General features: G+C 33.2%; 1 protein-coding gene across 9 annotated transcripts in view; it reads left to right on the top strand.

Moving 5' to 3' along the window:
- POSTN (periostin) overlaps positions 1 to 22966 on the top strand; it is a 46950-nt gene that overhangs the window by 14427 nt on the left and 9557 nt on the right. For 3 of the 9 annotated variants that reach the window (XM_027856866.1, XM_027856868.1, XM_027856871.1), the window contains exons 7-19: positions 464 to 605; positions 2625 to 2837; positions 4527 to 4661; positions 6050 to 6198; positions 9374 to 9510; positions 10074 to 10204; positions 12064 to 12194; positions 12331 to 12433; positions 12932 to 12999; positions 13620 to 13665; positions 17317 to 17397; positions 20667 to 20747; positions 21541 to 21630. In XM_027856866.1, the coding sequence (XP_027712667.1) occupies positions 464 to 605; positions 2625 to 2837; positions 4527 to 4661; positions 6050 to 6198; positions 9374 to 9510; positions 10074 to 10204; positions 12064 to 12194; positions 12331 to 12433; positions 12932 to 12999; positions 13620 to 13665; positions 17317 to 17397; positions 20667 to 20747; positions 21541 to 21630 (1507 nt within the window). The remainder of the gene's footprint in view (positions 1 to 463; positions 606 to 2624; positions 2838 to 4526; positions 4662 to 6049; positions 6199 to 9373; positions 9511 to 10073; positions 10205 to 12063; positions 12195 to 12330; positions 12434 to 12931; positions 13000 to 13619; positions 13666 to 17316; positions 17398 to 20666; positions 20748 to 21540; positions 21631 to 22966) is intronic. The other 6 variants (XM_027856867.1, XM_027856870.1, XM_027856874.1 and 3 more) reach the window with 2 other exon arrangements.

Genomic DNA, 22966 nt, shown 5'->3' with positions numbered 1-22966 from the left:
GCTCATCTAGAGATTCCCCATATTAATGAAATGATAAGTGTCATTCTTATCCTTCACCCTCTCTCATTGGATCATAGAACAAGAAGTAACCTCTGGGTGATCAATAATAATGATAATTCAATTCAATACAGCAAGTATTGATTGAATACCTTATTACTGAGTGGGATTCAAAATAAGAGGAAGAAAAGGAAAAGAGAAAGGAACAAAAGAGAGAAAAGTAGGCATTAGAGGAACCGAAGAAAGCTGATTTGATTGGCTTAGTTACACAAGGGTGGGGAACCTGAAGCCTTGAGGCCACTTGTGGCCATCTAGGTCCTTGGGTGGGGGCCTTTGACTGAATCCAAACTTCACAGAACAAATCCCCAAAGGATTTGTAACTATGCCAATCAAATCAGATTTTACTATGCCATAGGAGGTTATTCCTACGTTTTGTGTTTTAGTCATCCCTACATTTGTGTTTTAGGCAGCTGCCATCACATCAGACCTACTGGAAGCACTTGGAAGGGATGGTCACTTCACACTCTTTGCTCCCACTAATGAAGCTTTTGAAAAGCTCCCAAGAGGTGTGCTGGAAAGGATCATGGGGGATAAAGTAGCTTCTGAAGGTACTGAAATTTTCTTTCGCTTTATCACACTTAGCCATTCTAGGAAGAAATAGAAATGAGATGAACTTGTACAACCCATAGTATTTTGACTTTGCCTGGGTATGGACCATAAAAAACATTCTCCTTAAGTAACCTCTTAAGTACATTTAAACAAACAAACAAACAAACAAACAAACCCTTGAAATGCAGATGGACTATTAATGTTGAATTAAAAGTAAGTCCTAGCACTATTTTAATGTTAAGCACTCAGGAGAAGGTAGAAAAGATTTCCTTTACTACAATTTTGTTTAATAGATGTCTTGGACACAGCAGCACTGGTTTACAGAGGTTTTTACATATTTTAAAGATAATTCATGTGTCCAAGTATCTTGCAAAAATAATTATTTCTACACCTTTGACTTATTTTTCATCTTTTACTTTTTTTCTAGACTGTGGCATTGTGAGGGTTTTATCAATATAAATGAAATCTACTTTAGCACAGTTTAAAAATTGTAAATGACTAAGAAATATTTTATGAGTGCATGCTTTGAACACTGTAATTTTTAACATATCAGTAAAAGTGCTATACCATTGCTAGCTGGAGGTATTCTGTTGGAATTTGTTAAGTAGATTTTTTATTTAATATTCAATGAAATTTGTGAATTTGTTTTTTTATTTATAAAATTTGTACCTAGAAAAAGTTCCTTAAATTAAAAATAAAAAATTACTATCTTTTTGCTTATTCCTCTAACTCTTCCTAATGATCAACAGAAAAAGGAAACACCCTCCCTTTTCCCTAGCAGTTTTTCCAGTGATAAATAGCTTTTATGGAACTGTATTTTAAGTTTCAATGTACAACTTTTTAAATGTATGAATAAAATGATACCTTTTTTCAAAGAAAAATAAAAGCAAATCCTAGGATTCATAGCCTTCACAATTATCTTCATAGAAATAAACTGTAACTATTTTAAAAGGATAAGCAAGAATTTTTAAGAAATGTTAAATCATCTCATATTCATTTTTTAAATGAGTGCTAATCACTTAGACACATTGATCAAATTTCATTTTTGTTAGAAAATAGAATTTAGCCTTGCAGGTGGTTCCCTCAGGGCTTAAACAAGTTACCAGCCTGTTCTTCAGGCACTAATGAAAATTGGCTTATCTGTCACTTTCCCTATTTCAATTTGAATTTAAGATATTTTGTCTGATACAATTCATCCTTTTTTTTACTTGACCTCACTGTATTTAATGCAGTAGGAAGAACTATTAGAAGACCAGAGAGAGGCTTTACAGACTACAAGCTTTCTACTTTCTCAAAGGGACTGCAGGTCTTAAGCTCAAGAAATGTGTAAACAAATTTACATATTTGCATGGAGATATTCCCAAGTAAAAGCTAAAGTACATATGCCCATTTTTTATAGAATACACTCATGCACTCATATCCATATGAATATGACACACTCCTTCAGGTTCAACAACAATTCCCTTGTTATTTATGTAAAAGTATCCACATGCCACATTCCAGAGGTCAACTTTGGTCCTTGGGGAAGCTATTTGCATTCATAGACAGCAATGATCTCTTCTCAGTCTCAGCCTTTTCACAGACTGTCTACAGATGTTGAATATTTCAGAACTGGGATCACTAATTAGTAATTCCACCCTTAAAGGCCTTGCTGGAAGACAATTTCTCCTGCTTTTATATTACTAATTTAGCAATATTTTTATCATGGCAGCTAGAACTTTACTCCTCTTTCCCCACACCACTCCCACACACAAAGCCTGGGACCAGTAGTCATTTCCTGAGTCTATATTCTTCCCACTGTTTACTAATCTAAGTTCTTTTTTTGTTCTAGTTGATGAAAATAACTATCCTAGAAAAAGTTAGGCATAATCGGAAAGCCTGTATTAATCGATATGTACATATGATCTACTGATTTCAGCTATTTGGCATACAGAATTTTCTTTCTGAATGGCAGTTAAGTCTTTAGTATCATATTCTATTATTTAAATGTTTCTTCTTTTTTCTTGCTTGGCCTCTAGCTCTCCTGAAATACCATATTTTAAACACTCTGCAATGTTCTGAAGCCATCATGGGTGGTGCAGTGTTTGAGACCCTGGAAGGAAATACAATTGAAATTGGCTGTGATGGTGAAAGTCTGACAGTCAATGGGGTCAAAATGGTAAACCGCAAGGATATTGTCACAAATAATGGGGTCATCCATTTAATTGACCAGGTGCTAATTCCTGATTCTGGTAAGAATTGGTTTTGCTTACTATTCTTATGGTTGGAAAGGCAACATGGTATAGTCAACAGAGCACTGGACTTGTAGTCAGAAGAGGCCAGGTTCAAATCCTGATAGAATACAAACTAACAATCCAATTAAAAAGAATTAGCTGTCCACTCTATGCTACTGGGAACTAGAAATACCAAGACAAAAACAGAAGTCTCTGCTTATTTTGTACAAGCTGTATGTCCATGAACAATTTGCTTCACCTATCTTCTCATCTACAAAATAGAGATAATATTGCTTGTGTTATCCAGCCTATTGGGATTCTGTCAGAAAAGCTCTTTAAAACATTATATGGTTAACCAAATGTGGGTTGGGCCAACTGGGAAGAAGGAAAAATGAAAAAGGCAAGATAGCAAAGGAAGAAATGGGAATTTAAAATGATTGTATCTGTAATAAGAGCTACAGATATAATTATGAGTAATATTAGTTAGTAACATTAGAACTCAGGGGAATAATTTGAGGTCATATTTTAGCCACTGAGTATTTCTCAGGGTTTAAAAAACCATAAGAAAGATCATAGATTTAGAGTGAGTGGGACTTTCAAAAAACATCTAGTCCAACCCTCTTGTTTTACAAATGAAGAATCTTTGCCCCATAGTTGTCTAAATTCACATTAAGAGACAAACGTAAGATTTGAACCTAGATTCTCTGACTCCAAATCCAACATTCTTTCCACTGTATCATCCGGGTCATAAAAAGTCAGGTAAAATATCTGACAGAAAGTCAAATAAGTGGTCATTTTATAATGACCTCCATGACTTAAACAGTGAAATAAATGTTATGGATGCTTTATTTAGATAGTATTACAGGATATTCCATGTATGGATATGCTCTCTGTATAACCCAAAGCATAAGGACCTGGAGTCAGCTTTAACTTACCTATGAGAGCTGATTGATAAATTTTCAGTGTGAGCATTTTACACCTTAGAGAAGAGCAATCATTTTATACTGGGACTTGATTTCTTGTTCATTATCTGGATTTAAGAAAGTGTCAATATAGAGATTAAACTTAATAGCATACATGCATACATTTTCCCCCTGAGAGCCTTGTTATCAAACATTTACCAGCACGTCCTTGCATATAACTTTCCTAGGCTTTGCAGGTCTATTAGTGTAAATTAATTTTGGATTATACTTCCAGTCTTTATAGCAGCATTATAAAAACCAGTGATTATAGCCATCTTTGGGTCCAAAGTGAGTGAAAATTGATAGGGTATGGCTCAGAATGATGAGAAATTAAAGACTGCTATAGTCATAGCAACTAAGGAATCTCAGACAGGGGACAAACATGAAGAATGGTGGACAGACAAGCAGGAGCGCATCTTCCTTGTGTTCATAATAAGTATTTATCTATGTCTACTATGTGTAAGACACTATTCTAGGCTCCAGAAACACAAATTAAAAAACACTCTCTGCTCTTAAAGAAGTTTTTTTTTTCCTCTAGTTTCCTTGCTAGTGACAGTAAAACACCAAAAAATATGACCAAGGAATCACTCACTAGGCATGGGTGATATGTGGGGTGGGGGGTGGAGGGGGAGAAGGAACTTTGTTATAGGAGAAAAGATAAAATAAATGGCTAGGAATATTAGCCTGAAGACAACTTAAAGGAAAGTAGTCAGCTATCTAATGATGGTATTCATTAATATTACAGCCAAGCAAGTTATTGAACTTGCTGGGAAACAGCAAACCACTTTCACAGATCTCATGGCCCAGCTAGGCTTGGCTTCTCGTCTAAAGCCTGATGGAGAGTACACTTTGTTGGCTCCTACAAATAATGCTTTTACTGGTGAGTATTATGTTGCTCCCCCCCCCCCATTTGATTACACTCCTACTTCTTTCTTGTGATAAAAAATGATAAAAGTTTAACAAAAGGATAATTTAATTTCTATATATTGCTTATGCTTTGGAGTTCATATATGGTGGCTTATTAAAGTTTTATCTTTATTAAATTATTCTTCATTTTAGTTTCTTGAATTTTCATTACAAATTGTCCCACTGAGATAAAAACTTTGGATTCAATTACTCTGTGGTCCAAGTCTTGTCTCTGTATATAGTGCAGTATGATTCTTCTCTGTACTCTACAACCCATGATGTATGTTTCTCCTTACTCCCTGGCTCCAATATTAAAATTGTATTCATAACTGCATGCGCATTTTGCTTAATTAAATTGAGTTTGGAAGAGTAAAAGAAATTGATTAAAAAGACTTAGAACTTTTAAGATGATCACAAATGTTCACGTGCTTTTCTTTTCCATATCTTATATGAATAGAAGTGTTCTGCTTAACAACTTGCATTCTATGGGGGGAAAAAACAAAGATAAATTTTTATCCATTCAGATTTTATCCTATGGACAGCTAGACTAATTCATAAAAGAAATAGTTAAGATTCCATCCTAAATTAGTCCTGACTTTAGTTTTTTGAAAGTTTTATTGATGTCTTTTGTTTTTTACATTACAAACATTCACAGATTGTCCTTTCTCTATAAGAGGTCTCTTCTAACAAAGTAAAAACAATTAAGTAAGACTAACAATAGAGTGACCTCATCTGAAAATGAATGCAACATTTCACATCTATAGCACCCTTTCTCTATTATTATTTTTAATAACAAATCTAGTTTCTTTCCCTCTCACTTCCCAACTAATTAAAAGAAAGAGAAAAAGAAAAGAAAAAAAAATCTTTCTAACACATATTCATAGTGAAGCAAAATAAATTCCCTGACTGACTTTATACAAATATATACACATATACGCATATGCACAATATAAAGATATGTGTGCAAATATATGTAGGGGTGGTCATTTTGTTCTTACAACTTTCAAAATTGTTTGTCTTTATAGTGTTGGACTTATTGGATAAATTGTCTTCCAAGTTCTGCCTATGTCATTCTTCATCAATTTCTAAAAATCTTCACAATTGTTCATTTTTATTAATATTATACTATAAATAGTTCTGTTCTGCTCACTTAACTCTCCATCATTGTATACAAGTCTTTCTGTCTCTTTAAATTCCAAGTCAACTGAGACAACCAGCCATTACTTTGTCCATTAGGTGAATTAAAATGCTGAGGATGTGGAGATGAATGCATTACACTCTACACAAAAATTTGCACTCCAATCATGCTTAATATTCTCTGCATGAACTATGTCTTCATTTTCTTAATAAATGTATTTGTAGATGATACCCTGAGCATGGATCAGCACCTTCTTAAATTAATTCTTCAAAACCACATTTTGGAAGTGAAAGTTGGCCTTAATGAGCTTTACAATGGACAGCATTTGGAGACCCTGGGAGGCAAGAAGCTCAGAGTTTTTGTCTATCGCACGGTAAGGGAGATTGTGGTGGGGAAGGGAGTAAATGAGGTTAAAAACTGGAATCAAAGGTGTTTGATTTCTCAGACAAACTAACAAAAATAGTGTGGTCCTATCAGGGATAATATTCATCAAAAGAATAAAGAAAGGAATGTGGGTAAAGGAAAAAGTGGCAATACCAGATGATGATGACAGCCCCAGTGGAACATAGTATGTTGGATATATTTTAGGGTATATTTATATTAGTGTATCTTAGGTCAATCATCTCAGATTTCACAAGTAAAAAATAAATCCAAATATATATATATATAGTCTCTGATTATTTTAGTAATATAGAACCTAAAACTTGTAAAATGAAAAGCATGTCTATAATGGGTTTATAACTCTAAGAAAAGATTGTGGTTTTAATGATTTATTAGAGCACCATGATCTATTTGGTGGGGGATTTTTCCATTATACATACCCGCATTTCTGGCAAGTTCTCATTACTGAGGATCATTAAGTAGAGTCTGGATGACAATTTGTGGGGTATCTAGAGAGAATCATGCTTTAGGTATATGCTGGACCACACTATCTGTTGGGATTCTAATTCTTAATATTTTATGTACCTATAAAGAAAACCCATGGATTAAGAAAAAGGCAACCATTTGAGAGGAGGGTGTCCCATTAAAGCTTTCTCAAAAGTTTCATTAAGGTCACTCTGATAGCAAATATTTGAAAAAGGAACAAGGAAATAGGAAGTATGGATATGAGTGTTCTATGAAATTGAGTCTTAAGTATATAGTTGACAGAATTAACAGAGTGATTCATCTTAGATTTTAACTTCTCAGACTGCTTATTCACATTCATTCATTAGAATTAATTGACCCTACTAACTACACTAAAGCTTTACTATACTAATCTTCACATGCCATGTGATGCAACCATGTATAAGTGAAACTCTCTTAACATAGGTCCTCTTATGCAACCAAAATATGCAAACAAAATTTCATTTTTTCATTTAATCCAAGATGGATCTATCATGTCCAATTTCATATCATATTATATAGGGATTGCTTTACAGCCTATTTAGGAAGGAAATTATAGCCATTTACAACTTATGAAAAAATATAATATGAGTAAAATGGCATAGTTATAAGCTTTAGCAGAGAAGAGAAGAATTACATAGAATTGAAACTTCCCACAATCAAGACAACTCCCAAATGTCATTAGAGTAAGCTGAGGTTTTATTTTTAATTAATTCCTATTACAAATGCATATCTGCCTCTATGATACTATTTTATACTGCCATATAATTTAATAACAAATAAATCTGTAAATATTTATTGCATGCCAACTCTGTGTCCAGCACTGTGCACAGACCCAGTGTCCTCTCTTCTCATCTTCTCTTCCTGGAATCTCTAGCTCCTGTCAAGACATATCAAGGGACATGTCCTACGTAGGCTTTCTCCTGAACCTCATAATAGTTACCTCCATTTTAATTATTATTTTATAAATGTATGTGTATGTTGTATATATACCTATATATGTACAGATTATACTATATATATGCATAGTATATCCATATATAAAAAGTATACATACATATTCATAGACTTATGCAAATATTGCTTCCTCGAATATGTTCCTTAAAGGCACAAAATATTGTCATTTTTCTATTTTTAGCCTCAAAGTCTATTATAATGCCTGGAACACAAGAGGTGCATGATTAGTGCTTGTTGAATTATTTTTATAAATTGTACTATGTAATAGGAATAAAAGATAAAAAAAACACAAAGGTCATTAGAAAGGATTCACAAAGAAAAGAGCACTTCAAGGGATTCAGAGAGGTGGGGTTGAGAAGGAAGTACAAGATGAGCATGGAATAAATAGCATGAGCAAGTGTATGAAGGAGGGAGACAGAATGTTGAGTTCAAAAAACATTTATTTAATGGTCCAATTTGTCCAAAAGACAAAGTGCATGAAAGGAAGTTATATGAAAATGGGCTTGAAAGATAGGTTGGAGCCAGAATGTGGAGGCTCTTAAATGTCAACAAATAGTTTTTCATTTTATTTTTTGAGTCAATATGTAGTTACTGAAAAGTTTCAAACACAGAAGTGGCAAGCTCAGACTTCTGCCTTAGGAATATTATTTTCATGGTTGTATAGAAGGGATCTCTGGAGAGGGGAGAAATTAGAAGAGGAAAGCTATTTTGATAGTGGCTATTGCAGTAATCTGGGCAAAAGGCAATGTGGGCCTAAACTAGGCTGATGTGTTTGGAAAGGAATGCAATGATGAGAGATAAGTTATAGAGGAGGAATGAAAAGGAGTTCACAAATGATTAAATACCAGTAGTGAAAGAAAAGAGTGTCGTATGACCCTAAACTTAAGAACTTGGGTGACTGAAAGAGTGTTGATGCCCTCAACAGAAATAGGGAAGTGTGAAGAAGGTATAGGAGGAAGATGATTAGTTCTCTTTTGGACACATTGGGTTTGAGATAGAGGTATGTAACATTCACGTGGAGATATTTAATAAGCCCTTGATGATGCAGAGCTAGAGTTCTGGGGAGGTATTAGGGCAGAATATATAAATATGAATACATTTGTGTAGAGATTATAATTGAGACTCTGCTAATAAATGCTCCTAATTGGAGGGACAAGAGTAGAAAGATGTGTGAAGGCTCATACCTTCATCTGAATGCTTCAGTGAGTGAATCTGGAATTTGAGATATCACTTGAGGAAGGATAACTAATTAAATCAGACAAGCAAGTTGGAGCCAGTTTGTGGATAACTTAGAAAGTAAGGAATGAGTTTCCTTTTCTTTTTGAAGAGGTAGGAGATGGTGGGAGCAGACTCTGGAACCCTGGGTACAGAATATATCAAATGTCACCATACAAAATGGATATTTTGAGTTTTGCTGAACTACTCCTCCCCCCCTTTTCAGATGTTTCTTATTAGGAATGGCTTGCTGGGTAGGGGAGAGAAGAGGCATATACTTGGAAATGAAGGTCATGTAAAAATAGTTTTTAGAAGATAGAAAATAGTTTTTAAAGAAAGAAATAAAGGAAGTAAGATGGAAATTTTTGTTCCTGGTCTTGGTTTTATGTAACTTTATGAAGGTTAATCCAGAAATCAAATCACCTCAAAAGTTTTCAAATTGAAATTTTCAGAGAAGTTTGGTTAACATTTGTTTTTCATTTCATTGTCAGGCCATCTGCATTGAAAATGCATGTATGCTTCGAGGAAGTAAACAAGGAAGGAATGGTGCAATTCATGTATTCCAAGAGATTATCAAACCCGCTGAAAAATCCCTGCATGAAACATTGAAACAGGATAAGCGCTTTAGGTAAGAGGTTATTAACATTACCTCCTCAAAGGGTGAGTATTCAGCCTTGACATTCATATTATTACTCAAAAAACCATCAGCCTCCTGCTGAGCTAAAAATGAGGAATCTATGAAAATGTTTTCAAAGTGAAATGAGTCTTCTAGTATTCTTTTATTTTCTCAGAACAGAATGATTGGAGAAGATGAAAGAGAAAACTAGCAAATGCACTTCAGCCAATTTCTCCTCATTTTTATTATGGTTAAGTCAATAATGGCAAGAAATGTTGGCAAATAGTTCCTTTGTAAAGAGCCAACATGTTTTCATTTTGTAAGGTTATTAACTGACCAAATTTTATAGGAAAAGAAGTTCAAAACCAAAAAAGATTTATAGTATACATAGCCACTACCCTTCCCTAAACAACTTAAGTATTACCCAAGTCTTATATCATAAACATAAAATTGCATGAAAGACTCTGATGCTTCTTTTGATAAAAGATTTTGTATGAATAAATGCATTGTTTAATGAGCATTACTAAATCTTAGTAAATCAGAACTTGAGGATATGTATTTTTCTTTTACTTTAGCATTTTCCTCAACCTACTTGAAGCTGCAGATTTGAAAGATATTCTGACACAACCAGGAGAATGGACCTTGTTTGTGCCAACCAATGATGCTTTTAAGGGACTGACAAATGAAGAAAAAGAAATACTGATCCGTGAGTATAAAAAAAATGAACTTTTCATGATAGAGCTTCTCAAGTTTAAGAACTCCTTGATTCAGCAAGTATTTATTTAAAAACCTACTGTACAGAAAATATAATGGTTAGATAAAACAGTCATAGCCATGGTGTGTATAATTATTAAGGGATATAATACTTACACAGATAACTAAATGGTTAGTAGAGTGTGTTAGAGAATGTAAAACAGTGTTGTGGGCAAATACGCATCAGTTTAAAGTTAAAATGAACTAGAAGTTAACTTAATGCACCTCATCTCATTTTAGAGATGAGGATATTGAATATCAGAGAAGTATAAGGACTTGTCCAAGGTCAGACATATTGTTAGTGAATAGGAGAGTCAAATATTCAGACCAGTTCATTTGACTCTTCTCAATAAACCATGTTGCCTACAGTGAGTCCTTTGAGTCTTTTACTCCCTTCCTATATAGTCCTCCACTTCTACAATTAGAAATTCTTTATCACTCTTTAACATAGTTAGCAATTTTGTAAAAATGGAATTTTAGAGATGGAAAATATACTTGCACTTATTTTGCATATAAGGAAATGACCCTGTCCAATGTCAGAAAGCCAGGTCATAGGAGTACTGAAACAAAAACCCAGTTCTCTAGACTAATAACCCAGTGTGTCCTTTTAATTATACCAAACCTTATCCTCCCCCTGTGTTCACCTGGATTCTGGCCATAAGTTAACTTTAAGCATCAAATATGACCAGTTTTCAAATATACTATGAATAAAATTACTATAATTTATAGAATGCCAAATATTACACCATTTGTTTTCTGTCTACTTCTGACTTTTTCATATTATTCTTCAATTTTAAGTGATTTAAAATTATAGCATTTTCAAAAGTCCAATGAAGTATTCAACATTTTTCATGTTAATTTCCAGCTTTAATGTTTTCCTCACCTATAGGAACTTGACTTTATTTGATTTGACTTCAATTTCCTTTTCTCTTTTTTCTTTAAAGTAGCAGAATGGTGAGGAAGAGGACAAAAGTTAAGAGTGGAAGAGTCTATTTTTTTCAAACTTGCTTGTTTGTTTGTTTGTTTGTTTTTTAATTCACCACCATGGTTCATCAGAGCAGATAACAGTCTACATTTGCTGCTCAGCAATAAAAATTCAATGAGTATAGGATCTTTTATATTTGTAGTGTCAGAACTATTGATTTAATTAGTATTGGAAACTGCTAGGTGAAGAAACTCTATCGTATGAGTCAATACTTTCATGGCAACTTAAAATCTTACAGTATTGCCAAGGGAACTGAGAGGTAAATGACGTACCCTGGGTCATATAGTTAGTATATATCATAGGCAGGACTTGAACCCAGTTTTTCCTGGCTTCAAAGTCAATTCTCTATCTACTGCACCATGCTGCCTCTGGAAATACACTCAAATACATACACATATATACATGTGAATATCTATATATAATGTGGCCATATATACATTTTATTATGCATTTGTGTATATAATATATGCATATATTCAAGTGAATTGAACTGACCTTAATGTCCCTCCCATAAATTTTGTTACTTGACTGTGGTTTGGTATAATATGCTATAATATTGCTTTGGGGAGAGTTTACTCCTGTTTTGCACATCCAAGTCCAACACAGTGGGATGATATTTTAGGAAAAAAAATTCATAATACTGACTGGGTTTGAGTATTGATTATGATACAGTGGTACTGTACAAAAAGACACATACTTGAACCCCATTTAAAGAGCACAGAAAGGTTCTGTTATGACAATTCCACTTATGGTGTTAGAGTTTAGAAAATACAACTTACAATGACCTTCCAATGACATTTCTTGAATATCTTTCATATTTTCCCTAGGGGACAAAAATGCTCTTCAGAACATTATCCTTTATCACTTGACACCAGGAGTTTTCATTGGAAAAGGATTTGAACCTGGAGTCACAAACATTCTTAAGACGACACAAGGAAGCAAAATCTTCCTGAAAGGCGTAAGTCCTTCATTTCATAGTTTCCAATAGTGATTTGAAATAAATTCATATTATAATTAAATTTGGAGATTTTATGTATAGCTTTCATCAAAACCAATACCATGATCTTTCATTTCCCCCTTTTTCACCCTTATAGGTAAATAATACACTTCTGGTGAATGAAGTAAAATCGAAAGAATCTGATGTCATGACAACTAATGGTGTCATTCATGTTGTAGACAAACTGCTCTACCCTGCAGGTTAGTTAGTATATCCACAGCTATGATAAATGACTTAATCTAATCTATTGAACATAAGCTTTTTAAGGGGGGGAAAGGTATTCCCTGAAATTTCAATTATGAGAAAATATGCAATAATGCTTTGTAAAGTTTTCTTCTTAGAATTAATTTTATGGATGATTCCTTTCCAATAGAAATTCATGCTATTTAATTTAAGAAATTAATTAATTGAATCTGAGTGAAATGTTTAATTCAGAGGGAATTATTACACTTGATACTTGCCTAAGCATTTAAAATACAATTCTTTTCCAGCTAAGAATTGTTGATCTGAGACCTAAGTTTAATTTATAAAGAAATGAAGCACATACAGTCTTCTCTGCGTTGATTTATGACGTTTTTAAATTAAAAAAAAAATAAAAGGATCAGGTTCCCTTTAAGTATATACTTGAGGATCTTTAATTTAAAACTGCCTATAAATTCTTAACTACTTCTGATTCCTAACTGTGTTCTTCTTTATAGACATACCTGTTGGAAATGATCAGCTGCTGGAGATCCTCAATAAATTGATTAAATACATTCAAATTAAGGTAAAAATACTTGGTTTTAATGCCTTTCTTTTTAATATGCTTGGCAAAAGCTTATGATTTAGAAGACACGCCCTAAAATGTCTGCACGAGCAATCAAATACCGAAAGAATTGGATTTAACTCTTCAACGATCTTCTAAATGGCTGACCTATAAAGTTGTCATAAAACCAACAAGATTTATGTTTTCTATTATTTAGCATGTTATTTATAGACAGTAGAAAAATACAAACTATTTTATTGTAAAATATCATATCACCTTGTTTCAGGAAGTGAGTCATTTGACCTTGCTGGAATACATTCCTCCCCTTTATAAGAGGTGCTAAATAATGTCTAAGTCCTCTTCCAACCTGAACAATTCTATGTGAATAGAAACTGTTGATGATCCTATTCCATTTAAAACATCTCTTTCTGCACTTCATGAATACTTTTGGTATAATCTGGCCTGCTTAGCAGGGAGTTAAAGATACAAGCTCTCTGGGAACCTCCTTCTACTTCTAAGAAATGTGAGGAATGTTCCCTTCTGTTAGGCTAATAGGTTAGTGAGAATGATGGCAATGTTTGATTTTGTTGGCAAAGGTACCATATTTCCTTCTACTAAATTTAAACATTTATGATTTTTAGTTTGTCCGTGGCAGCACCTTCAAAGAAATCCCTGTAACCGTTTATAGTAAGTACACTGTGAACCTTTTCAAACATAGGGGGAAATATTGATGAGAAAAGAAAATTAGGTGGTTTTGTTTTGGTCTGAGCCACAAATCATTGGTGATTTGGTACTCGAACTCTCAAACACTGGCAGGCAAATCACTTCTCAGTCACTCCAGGGTTAAGAAGAGTGTGGAGAAAATCACTTCTTCCTGATTGCACCTTTTAGATCCATTCATATTCCTCATTCATCTACCACTTTGGGCTTTGAAGGGGAAAGTATAAAGAGTGGGAAAAATGGCAAAAAAAGGTGGGACTGGGAAAGTGGAGGTGAGCTGGACAAACTAGAAGGAGCCCAAGAGGACACTCTGAAGCAGTGAGTGCTTTCAGGAGTGACTACTCTTCAACACTCCTTCCCATCTCAACACTGAGCTGTCCCAAGAACAGAAATAACAAACAAAAACAAATATGAAAACAAACAAAACCAAGTAAACCAGTGTTTGACAGTTCCTGGTTTATTTGCCATTCTCTACATGTGCAGCTGCAAAGCTTGGCTGCCACTTCTAAGAATGACTGATTCCCAAATCTCAGAATGTTTAATTCCAATCTGGCCAAACTGTAAGCATTCTAATTGCATCCCTTAAAGAAAGATACCTCTAGATTATACTGCTAGTGTGTAAGTATAGGTTGTAATGGGAAAGGTTTCTTTTTCTTCTTTATATCTTATTCTACTTTTTTTTATTCTTCCTTTCACCAGAGCTTTTAGGAGCAGAAGATTTTCATTTTGTTTGGCTTTACAAATAAACCCACAAAATATATCTGTAGCAAAAAATATGAAATTCAATTTGCACAGTTATTTTTGCTAGAAAAATTACTCCAAGTCCTGATTTTTCAATGATTTGAACAGTGTAACTCTTTCTAAACTCCTCCAAAATTTTAATGGAATAAGTTCAGCATCAGAAGCGAAACAAAATGTCTGTTGCTCTGCCTGATTTAACTTAAATAAGAAATAAAATAGTCACTTATAAAGTCATATAACTCAGTCCAGCTCAACATTATACTTAAGGATTCTAAAGGAAGGGTAAAATTCTTCAATGTTATGAATTCTGTTCTAGAGGTATTCATTATTGTTTAATTCATCTTATGAAAGAAGTCTTTATGGGCTCTATTCATCAGAAATGTTATATGACCTTTACCCATTATAAAGATCTGCATGATTTTTACTCATCTTTCTGATTTATTCAATATTAGTTCATCAAAGATTTCCTAAATAATTCGATGCAATATCGTGCTTAGGATAAGCTAATGAACATATAGTATTATAGTAGTGTCCTTATTTTCACCATTTGTTTTTTAGAAAACCCAATTCCTTAGATCCCAAACATAAGCTCCATTTTATGACATCAAAAAAACTTTTAAAAATTGGTTATCCATTCTTAGATCTTCCTGGGATGTAATCATTGTAATGCTGCACCCTTGTATGGTGCTTTACAATGTCCAAAGTTCTTCAAAGTTACCTCATTTGAATTTCATATTATCAAGAGGCATACAGAGTAGTTACCATTATCCTCATTTTACAAAGGAAGAAAATCACATTAAATGGCTTACCTTACCTCTCTCAATAGTACTATGAAGCCAAGTTCTAATGTACTCAGCCAAATGTTTTAGGAATTAGAATTGAGATCATAAAAAGAAAGGAGGTTATTTTCATTATTGAATTTGTTCATGCTGATACAGTCTATGCAATGTGTATATGGGTAGATTTATTGCAATTTGAATGAGTCCATCTTTCAAATACTTTTATGAGACAATATTATAAGGAATCTAAGTCTTCTGGTCTTTAGTCCAATATTCTATCCACTACATCAAGCTTCTTCCCATGTGTTCATAAACAATGTTGCTGTTACCACTCACAAAATAAGTATATTATTATTCAACAGCATCATTTCAAATGAAGATGAAAACATAACTGAAAAAATTCAAATATAAGTCCAACTCAAATCAATAATGTATTGTCTTTATTATTCTGTATAACTTTGTCTATTGCCTTTATCTAACAAAATCATCTAATTCCCTTGATTTATCTTGTAGGAAATTTGCTTCCTCAAATATCCCCTGAATTATAAATTGTGTTGAAAATATCTTTTATAGATTCTATTAGTTAAGATGTATAAGATTTGAAAAGAAGTGACCACTTTATTCACTTTTACCCTCACCATTCAATTTGTTCTTATTTGAAGACTATATACAATATCCAAAGAAGAAAAGTTTTAGTTCTTTGTTTTTAAGATGTGGGAATTGATGCAAAATGGTTAACTTAAAATGATGAAAACTGATAGACAACCCTGAACGTCTGTTCTTTAATTGGAACAAATTGTTCCATGGCAGGACAATGTATATAGGCACAAGCATGATTGATTGTGACATGTGATGAGCTTCATAGCATGTCTTCATGACATAAAAAATGGAATGTGGCTTAATCTAGATATTAACTAAGACTCCTTCATCCTGCCAATACTCCTTCACCACCCCAACACTCCTCTATACAGCCTCTCAGTTTACACAGTCAAAGTTCTTGGGAATTAGAAGTGAGAATCTGAAAAGCCACCAGGCGATGCTAACAGCTGGATTTTCTAGTGTTGACATGTCCATGCTATGTATACACAGGCAGATTTATTGTAAACATTAGCACATCACTGAATGAAGCCATCTTTCTAATACCGTAATGAGGAAATGGAGGAAACAGTAGCTGGGCCTATGTAGCAGAAAGTGAAAGGGAGAGCTAGTCATTTTCTAGGTTATTTGAGGAAGTCAAACCAGGAAAGCTACATCAAAATCCCATTTTGGGATTGGAGATGGCAGTGTTGAATTGTACAGCTTGGTTTTCTAATTTGGTAAAATTTTATTAGATATTGCATCTCTACCACTCCCCAAATCCACTTTGGTTTACATAGGCAAAAAATATATTTTTATCTTTTATTATTGTTCTTAAATATAATTTTAATTCTAGAACCAAGAAAAGAAATACTATTAGGACTTGTAATATTTGTTTGTGATATTGTTGAAAAATCAAAGACATTGACTTTGCAGTTTGAAATACTCAACATATAATATTTTGTTGCATAGAGCCCACATCTGACTGGCTGAGGTTTAATTTGGATTCTTAGATATACTGAACTTTTTTTTTCTTGATCTTTCTTTCCTGTCACTATAATCAAATGCATGAAAAATGTTTCATAGCCTTTTTCTTTCATTTTTTTCCTTTTACCTGAGAGGGATGAAAACCAAGAATGCAATTTGAAATATGGTAAATTGCATAAGTTTAATTATGTTTATTTATTTTCCATTACCATGCAGCCCCTATTTTCAAGAAGTACAATCAAAGGGAAAGAGCTTAGTGGTGCAATTAAAAATCTTAGTTCTCTATATAAAAGTTCTTTAATGAATATGAAATTAAATCGGATCACAATTATATCAAGGAAAATTCAAAGTCTTCAACATCTGGATTTCTGAAGATACTTAATCTGACACCATTAACATTCCTTAATTTTAAGTCCCTGGACTTGAACTATATATGATTGTTCAAAACTATTTAAAGGCCATTCTTAAAAGGACAATGTTCTGGCTATTTTTTTTAATATATACATGATTCATATTCCACTTTCTACACTTTCAGCAACTAAAATTATTACAAAAGTTGTGGAACCCAAAATTAAAGTGATTGAAAGCAGTCTTCAGCCTATTGTCAAAAGTGAAGGTAAAAATCAATCTGTTAATAGATGGTTCCTTTTTATTTTGAAAAATATCTACGTAATAGATTGATTTCTATGAATGTTACTACATTCTTTGAAACTAACATGCTAAATTCTTTTAAACCAATGGCATGATGCTATGATCGCAGAATGCAACATGTAAAATCTGTAGCATAGTAAATGGATGATGTGTTCTTAACCCCTTCAGTACATTTACTTGTGCTAAGTTTAAAATAAACTCAAGTGACCACTGCCTCTGCTCTGGCACCCAGTCATTCATCAAGCAATCAAATCCTATGCATTTTTGTAATTCAAATTTCTTTGATGAATTATAATTATTTTTAAAAATGTAATCTCTTTGTTCATTTCTTGAAATTCATCCCTTTTGACCTCTGTTAGAGCTATTTGCTAAATCATTGGTCTCTTTCATTGAAGATCCTTGAGCACCATGATTTGAGAAAAGAGAGGCTAGACTTTGGTGGACATTAAAGGCTCTAATACGAGCAATCACTTTTATTTCTTCATTTTCCTCCATTGATAGAATTATATGAGACAGGTTCTTGTTATTGCCTGTTTAAATCATCTTCAAGTGTAGCCCTTTATATTATTTTTCCTTTTCACTATTTTTCTTGGAAGGGCATCATTCTAGGATTTCTGATATTCAAAGGAAATTTCTCCTATAGGTACTCAAATGTGATGAATGATCTTTTTGAAAAGACCGTTTTCTAAAGAGATATGTTTTTTTTTTCACTTAAGAAAGAACAACATATAAAACATACAGGTCAGAAGCATAGTCTTCCACAAAATATGCTTTTAACTTCTTGATGTTATTTTAAATATTCTACTCTTCTCTGGTAGCTAGTTTCAGATACTATGAAATTAGGTGAAGGGTTGCCTAGTAGCTTTTCTCTATTCCTCTTAAGTCTTATATTAAAAATTAACATTTGTAATAAAGGGAGAAAGTCATATTTATAAATAATTAACTGTCTTCATTGTAAAGTTATTTTCTAGTTATTGAATGTTCTGAGAAAATGTCTGGTCCTATTCTCTTAAGTTGGTTGGTTATTTTTCTTCATTCTTGAAGAGGACCAAAATGACGTCACTGTGTTCAGGTCAAGGTACAGTGTGCCCAACTGTGCCTGATCAGATCAATATGAACTCAGAAGGCTCTACCATAGGTCAGGCACAAATAGTCCATATGAACATTTGGAGTGGAGATGTCTCTAAATTTGCCCATCTCACAATTCTTTTAAGTATTGTGTTGGTAATGATTTGATTGTTTTCATCCTTTGTCTAAAAGGAATAGGGGTCTATGTAGTATACAATTATCTTTCAGAAACCTTTCACTGAGAAAGTGTTTACTATTTTCATTGAAAATGTCCAAACAAACCTTAATCATAAGTCAATATTATTTCTTTTATTATTAAGAAAAAAACCTGATTATTCATGGTAGAGTTCAAACATATTTCATCATCTTATATCTGAAACCACACTTTGGAACTCTTTATTTTCTGTACTAAGGGTCTTCTCCATTCTTCCAATGACCATTCTTTTCATTCTAGCTGTCCATCTTACCCTCCTACCTCTGCTAGAAATACTCTGCCCTGGTACAATTTTTCTTCATGTATGTTGTGCTAAGGGGGAGAAGATCTTCATTCTATAGTTGGGTGGCACTTATGAAATGGGAAATCCATATGGAAACACAAAGCCAAGTAATTTCTTTATCTGACTCATCAATTCAAAACAGCAGCAACCACTGTCCCTGCAGTGAGATGGAGAAACAAAAACAATGATTCGAAGGGATATGGATCTTTGTATTGATCTCCTTTTGCTGATGTTCTTCCAGTCTTATCTTAAATACCACACTTCACACTTTCATAAATCTGATGACTGTCTCTCATGTATTTAGAACCTTCCAAACAGTAACAATAATTTCCTAACTTAATGATATTTTATCAAGCTGTAGATTAAAAGAAAACCGTGATGTGAGGATTCTTTACATGAGAATTAGTCTCATATAATCTCATTTCCCTCTTTTAAAAACAGCATAGGAATGAGGACTTGTTTATTTATTTGATTGTTTTTTATCTGAAATTAGTTTGCTTCCTTCTCCTCTTGCAGACTTTAAAACATTAAATAATATACCAATTTGTAATGTCCATTTCCATATTTCTTAAGTTCTTCCTCTAATTTAAATTTCATTGCTGTGTGGTTTTAGTTTCTGTGGGATTATGCTCCACAAGTGTTTGAGAAAATTAAAAGCCAGGCAATGATTTGGAATGATAATTTCTGGAAAAAAAGTGTGCAAATACAAAAGATGCAGTCACATTTTACTATTATCAGGTTTTATAGTATGAGTTAAATGTACTGAACCTTCTTTCTTCCTCTCTGAGATATTTTTGGTGAACTAATGCAGTAATCAACTTCCTAACATTCAAAATGCTTTGCTTATGAAGCAAAGACATTTTGCAAGTAAACTATACCTGGGCATTTCCTTTGGTATTTTAAAGGGGAATGGGATCACTAATTAATTAGCTAATCTATTTATCATCTTCCTGCAGCAGGTGAGTATTATTACATATAATTATTATACACACAAACACACACACACACCTTCTGTAGTTCCAAAGCAGTGACAGTTATGATTTTTCACTCAATCCTATGCATGAATAAAAAACTAAATAAGTAAAGTGGATTATGAGGCTTTTGTATCATTTAGGGAAAAAAAAGGCAGCAAACAAGATAGTGTTGTAAAGCAAGTTCTATCAATGTTCATGTATATACAAATGCATAGATCTAGCCCTTGAGGTAATCTCAAAGGTCATCTAGGTCAACTCCCTCGTTTTATGGAGGGAGAAACTGTGGCCTTGGGAAGTTAAGTGACTTGCATAGCTAGTAAGTTCTCACAGCTAGTAAGCATTCCAGGTAGGATTTGAACTCAGATCCTTTGACACTAGAGTCAGTGATCTTGCCACTAGGCCAAGATAAAATAAAAAATGTTTGCATATGATTGGTTTGTTTTTCCATTTAATCTTCAGATTTGAGTAAAGAAATAAGAGTTAACACATTACCTAAGTCATATGCCAAAATAAAGCTCCATCTACACAAAACGAGTTCTTAGAGATAATTTCAAAAACTAAAGGTTTGAATAATATATATTTAGTTTTGAAATACATTTTCCCTTCATATTAGACTAACAGGCTTTCAGATGGTATTAAAAAATCATATAAAGAAAAGTTTTTATATGGCCCTTTGTCTTAAAACAATTTTTCAGGACCTTCAATGACAATTGAAGGTGATTCTGAATTCCAAGTGATTAAGGAGGGTGAAACAATAACTCAAGTGATTCATGGAGGTGAGTGTTTTAAACATGATTTAATATTTTCATTGGGCTTATTTTAGAAACATCTTTGAAATTCAGAGTGACATTATTTCTGTTGTTTTTTTTGGCCTACTTTTTAAGAAAACTGGAATTATTTTATCATATATAGCTTGATAACTGCTCAAAAATATGATTCTTTTGTCCTGGTGTAAGAACTCTTAAGGAGATCATACTGCACAGAAAGTATATAGGGAGAAGCTCTTAGGGAAAGCGACTCAGTCAATGGCTACAGTTGAACCAGATTGGTAATGAAATTAACAGCTTCCATATAATTGATTGCTTTGGGTACCAAACTCAACTTTCATTTTGTAGCTGAAATGAAAATTTTAGACTACATGATAAAAATAATAAAGATTATTATAATAACAAATAACAGGCAAATCTGTACCTGCATGGTACTATTTCTATGAAGACATAACTTTCTTTAGAACTTATTCTAAGGTACAAGATAGAATCTAGTATGGTTCATTGGAATTCATAAATAGACTTATAAGAAATCTAGTCGTCAAAAAGTAAAACAAGGTGCTAGCAGTTGTTTAGTTTGGTCTTTCCCACTGCCCAAAATCCATGATAACATTGTCATAACTTGATGCTAAGTAGATCTGGACTTACATCAGGGAGAATGCTGGTTTATTAATAAAGCTCATCTTTGGATTAAATGTCTAAATGATATTGTTTTCAGTGAGAAACTGAAACATTCAACTGCCTTGTGAATAGTATTCTAATACCCACTGAGGGATTTATTGGTCTTTTTTATCCATTTCAGAGCCCATTATTAAAAAATATACCAAAATTATTGGTGGGAGACCAGTAGAAATAACTGAAAAAGAGACAACAGAGGAAAGAATTATTAAAGGTAAATGATATTTCTGTACATGGCCAACATCTTCACTGCACAGTGAAATATTTATCATTACAATGTATTTTTGTCAATGGAGAGAAAGTAGTCCTTAGTAGCAAAAAAACTAGTTAAGGCAAACAAAATACACTGGCCAGTAAACTCATGCTCTCGCTTTCTCTCTCTCTTTCTCTCTCTCTCTCTCTCTCTCTCTCTGTGTATGTGTGTAGACCTGTGATTTTATTGGTGAGAGGAACTTCTCAGTATCTCTTCTGCAACTTTTAGTCTTAGAAAATTATATGAAGGGATCCTACCCAGGTTCACAGAGCCAATGTGTAATAGAAGTGGGACTTCATTGAACCCACATCATCCTAACTCCAAAGTCAACTCTATCCACAGTCATATTGCCCCTCTAAATCAGGAAACAACTATTTAAATAGGTATTTCTTAGTACCACAGCAGCAATAGAAGGAATTTAATGTTCACCATATAAATACTTCCCATTAGATAGAACTGTGCTATATGATTTTAAGAGCATATTAATCTCATATGAACTACATTAGTACAAAATGAAGAGGCTTTATTTTCCCTATTATGAATAAACAGTAATAACTGAATTATTTAGAAGATATTCAGTTTAGTTTTCCAGAGAAAGGTTTCTCTAGTTACATATTGAATGTTGAGTAATTTGGTATTTTTTAGTTTAATATGAGAAGCTTAATAAATGTATTCACAAGTTTCCTAACTGTAGCTACTCCCTGCCCCTTGTTATTATCTTTCATTGATTCAGTCAACAAGAATATATTAAGTACCTACTATGTGTGAAGTGTTAGGGATGCAAAAACAAAAGATGAAATGATCTTTGCTCTCAATGAGTTTCCATTCTATTAGGAGTAAACAACATGAACACAGATGAGTAGAGACAAAAGAGTCTATAAAGAATAAATACAAGGGGCAGCTAGGTAGCACAGTGGAAAGAGTACTGACCCTGAAGTCAGGAGGACCTGAGTTCAAATCTCGCCTCACACCACTTACTAGCTGTGTGACCCTGGGCAAGTCACTTAACCCCAATTGCCTAAAAAAATAAATAAATAAATAAAAAGAGTAAATACAAAGAAATTAGGTTCCCAGAGAAAGATCTTTCTGTTTATGTATTGGGGCATTTGGTATTTTTTAATCTAGTATGAATATTTTAATATAGGTTCCCAGAGAAAGATCTTTCTGTTTACGTATTATGCCATTTGGTATTTTTAAATCTAGTATGAGTATTTTAATAATCACATTTTTAAGTTTCCTGACTGTGGTTACTCCCTAGCCCCTGTTCTTATCTTGCATTGATTCAGTCAACAAAGAC

The sequence above is a fragment of the Vombatus ursinus genome, unplaced genomic scaffold, assembly GCF_900497805.2.
Source record: "Vombatus ursinus unplaced genomic scaffold, bare-nosed wombat genome assembly UNPS02011700.1, whole genome shotgun sequence".
Taxonomy (NCBI): domain Eukaryota; kingdom Metazoa; phylum Chordata; class Mammalia; order Diprotodontia; family Vombatidae; genus Vombatus; species Vombatus ursinus.
Note: the sequence above shows the minus strand (reverse complement) of the source record. Positions and strands in the feature narration are given on the sequence as shown.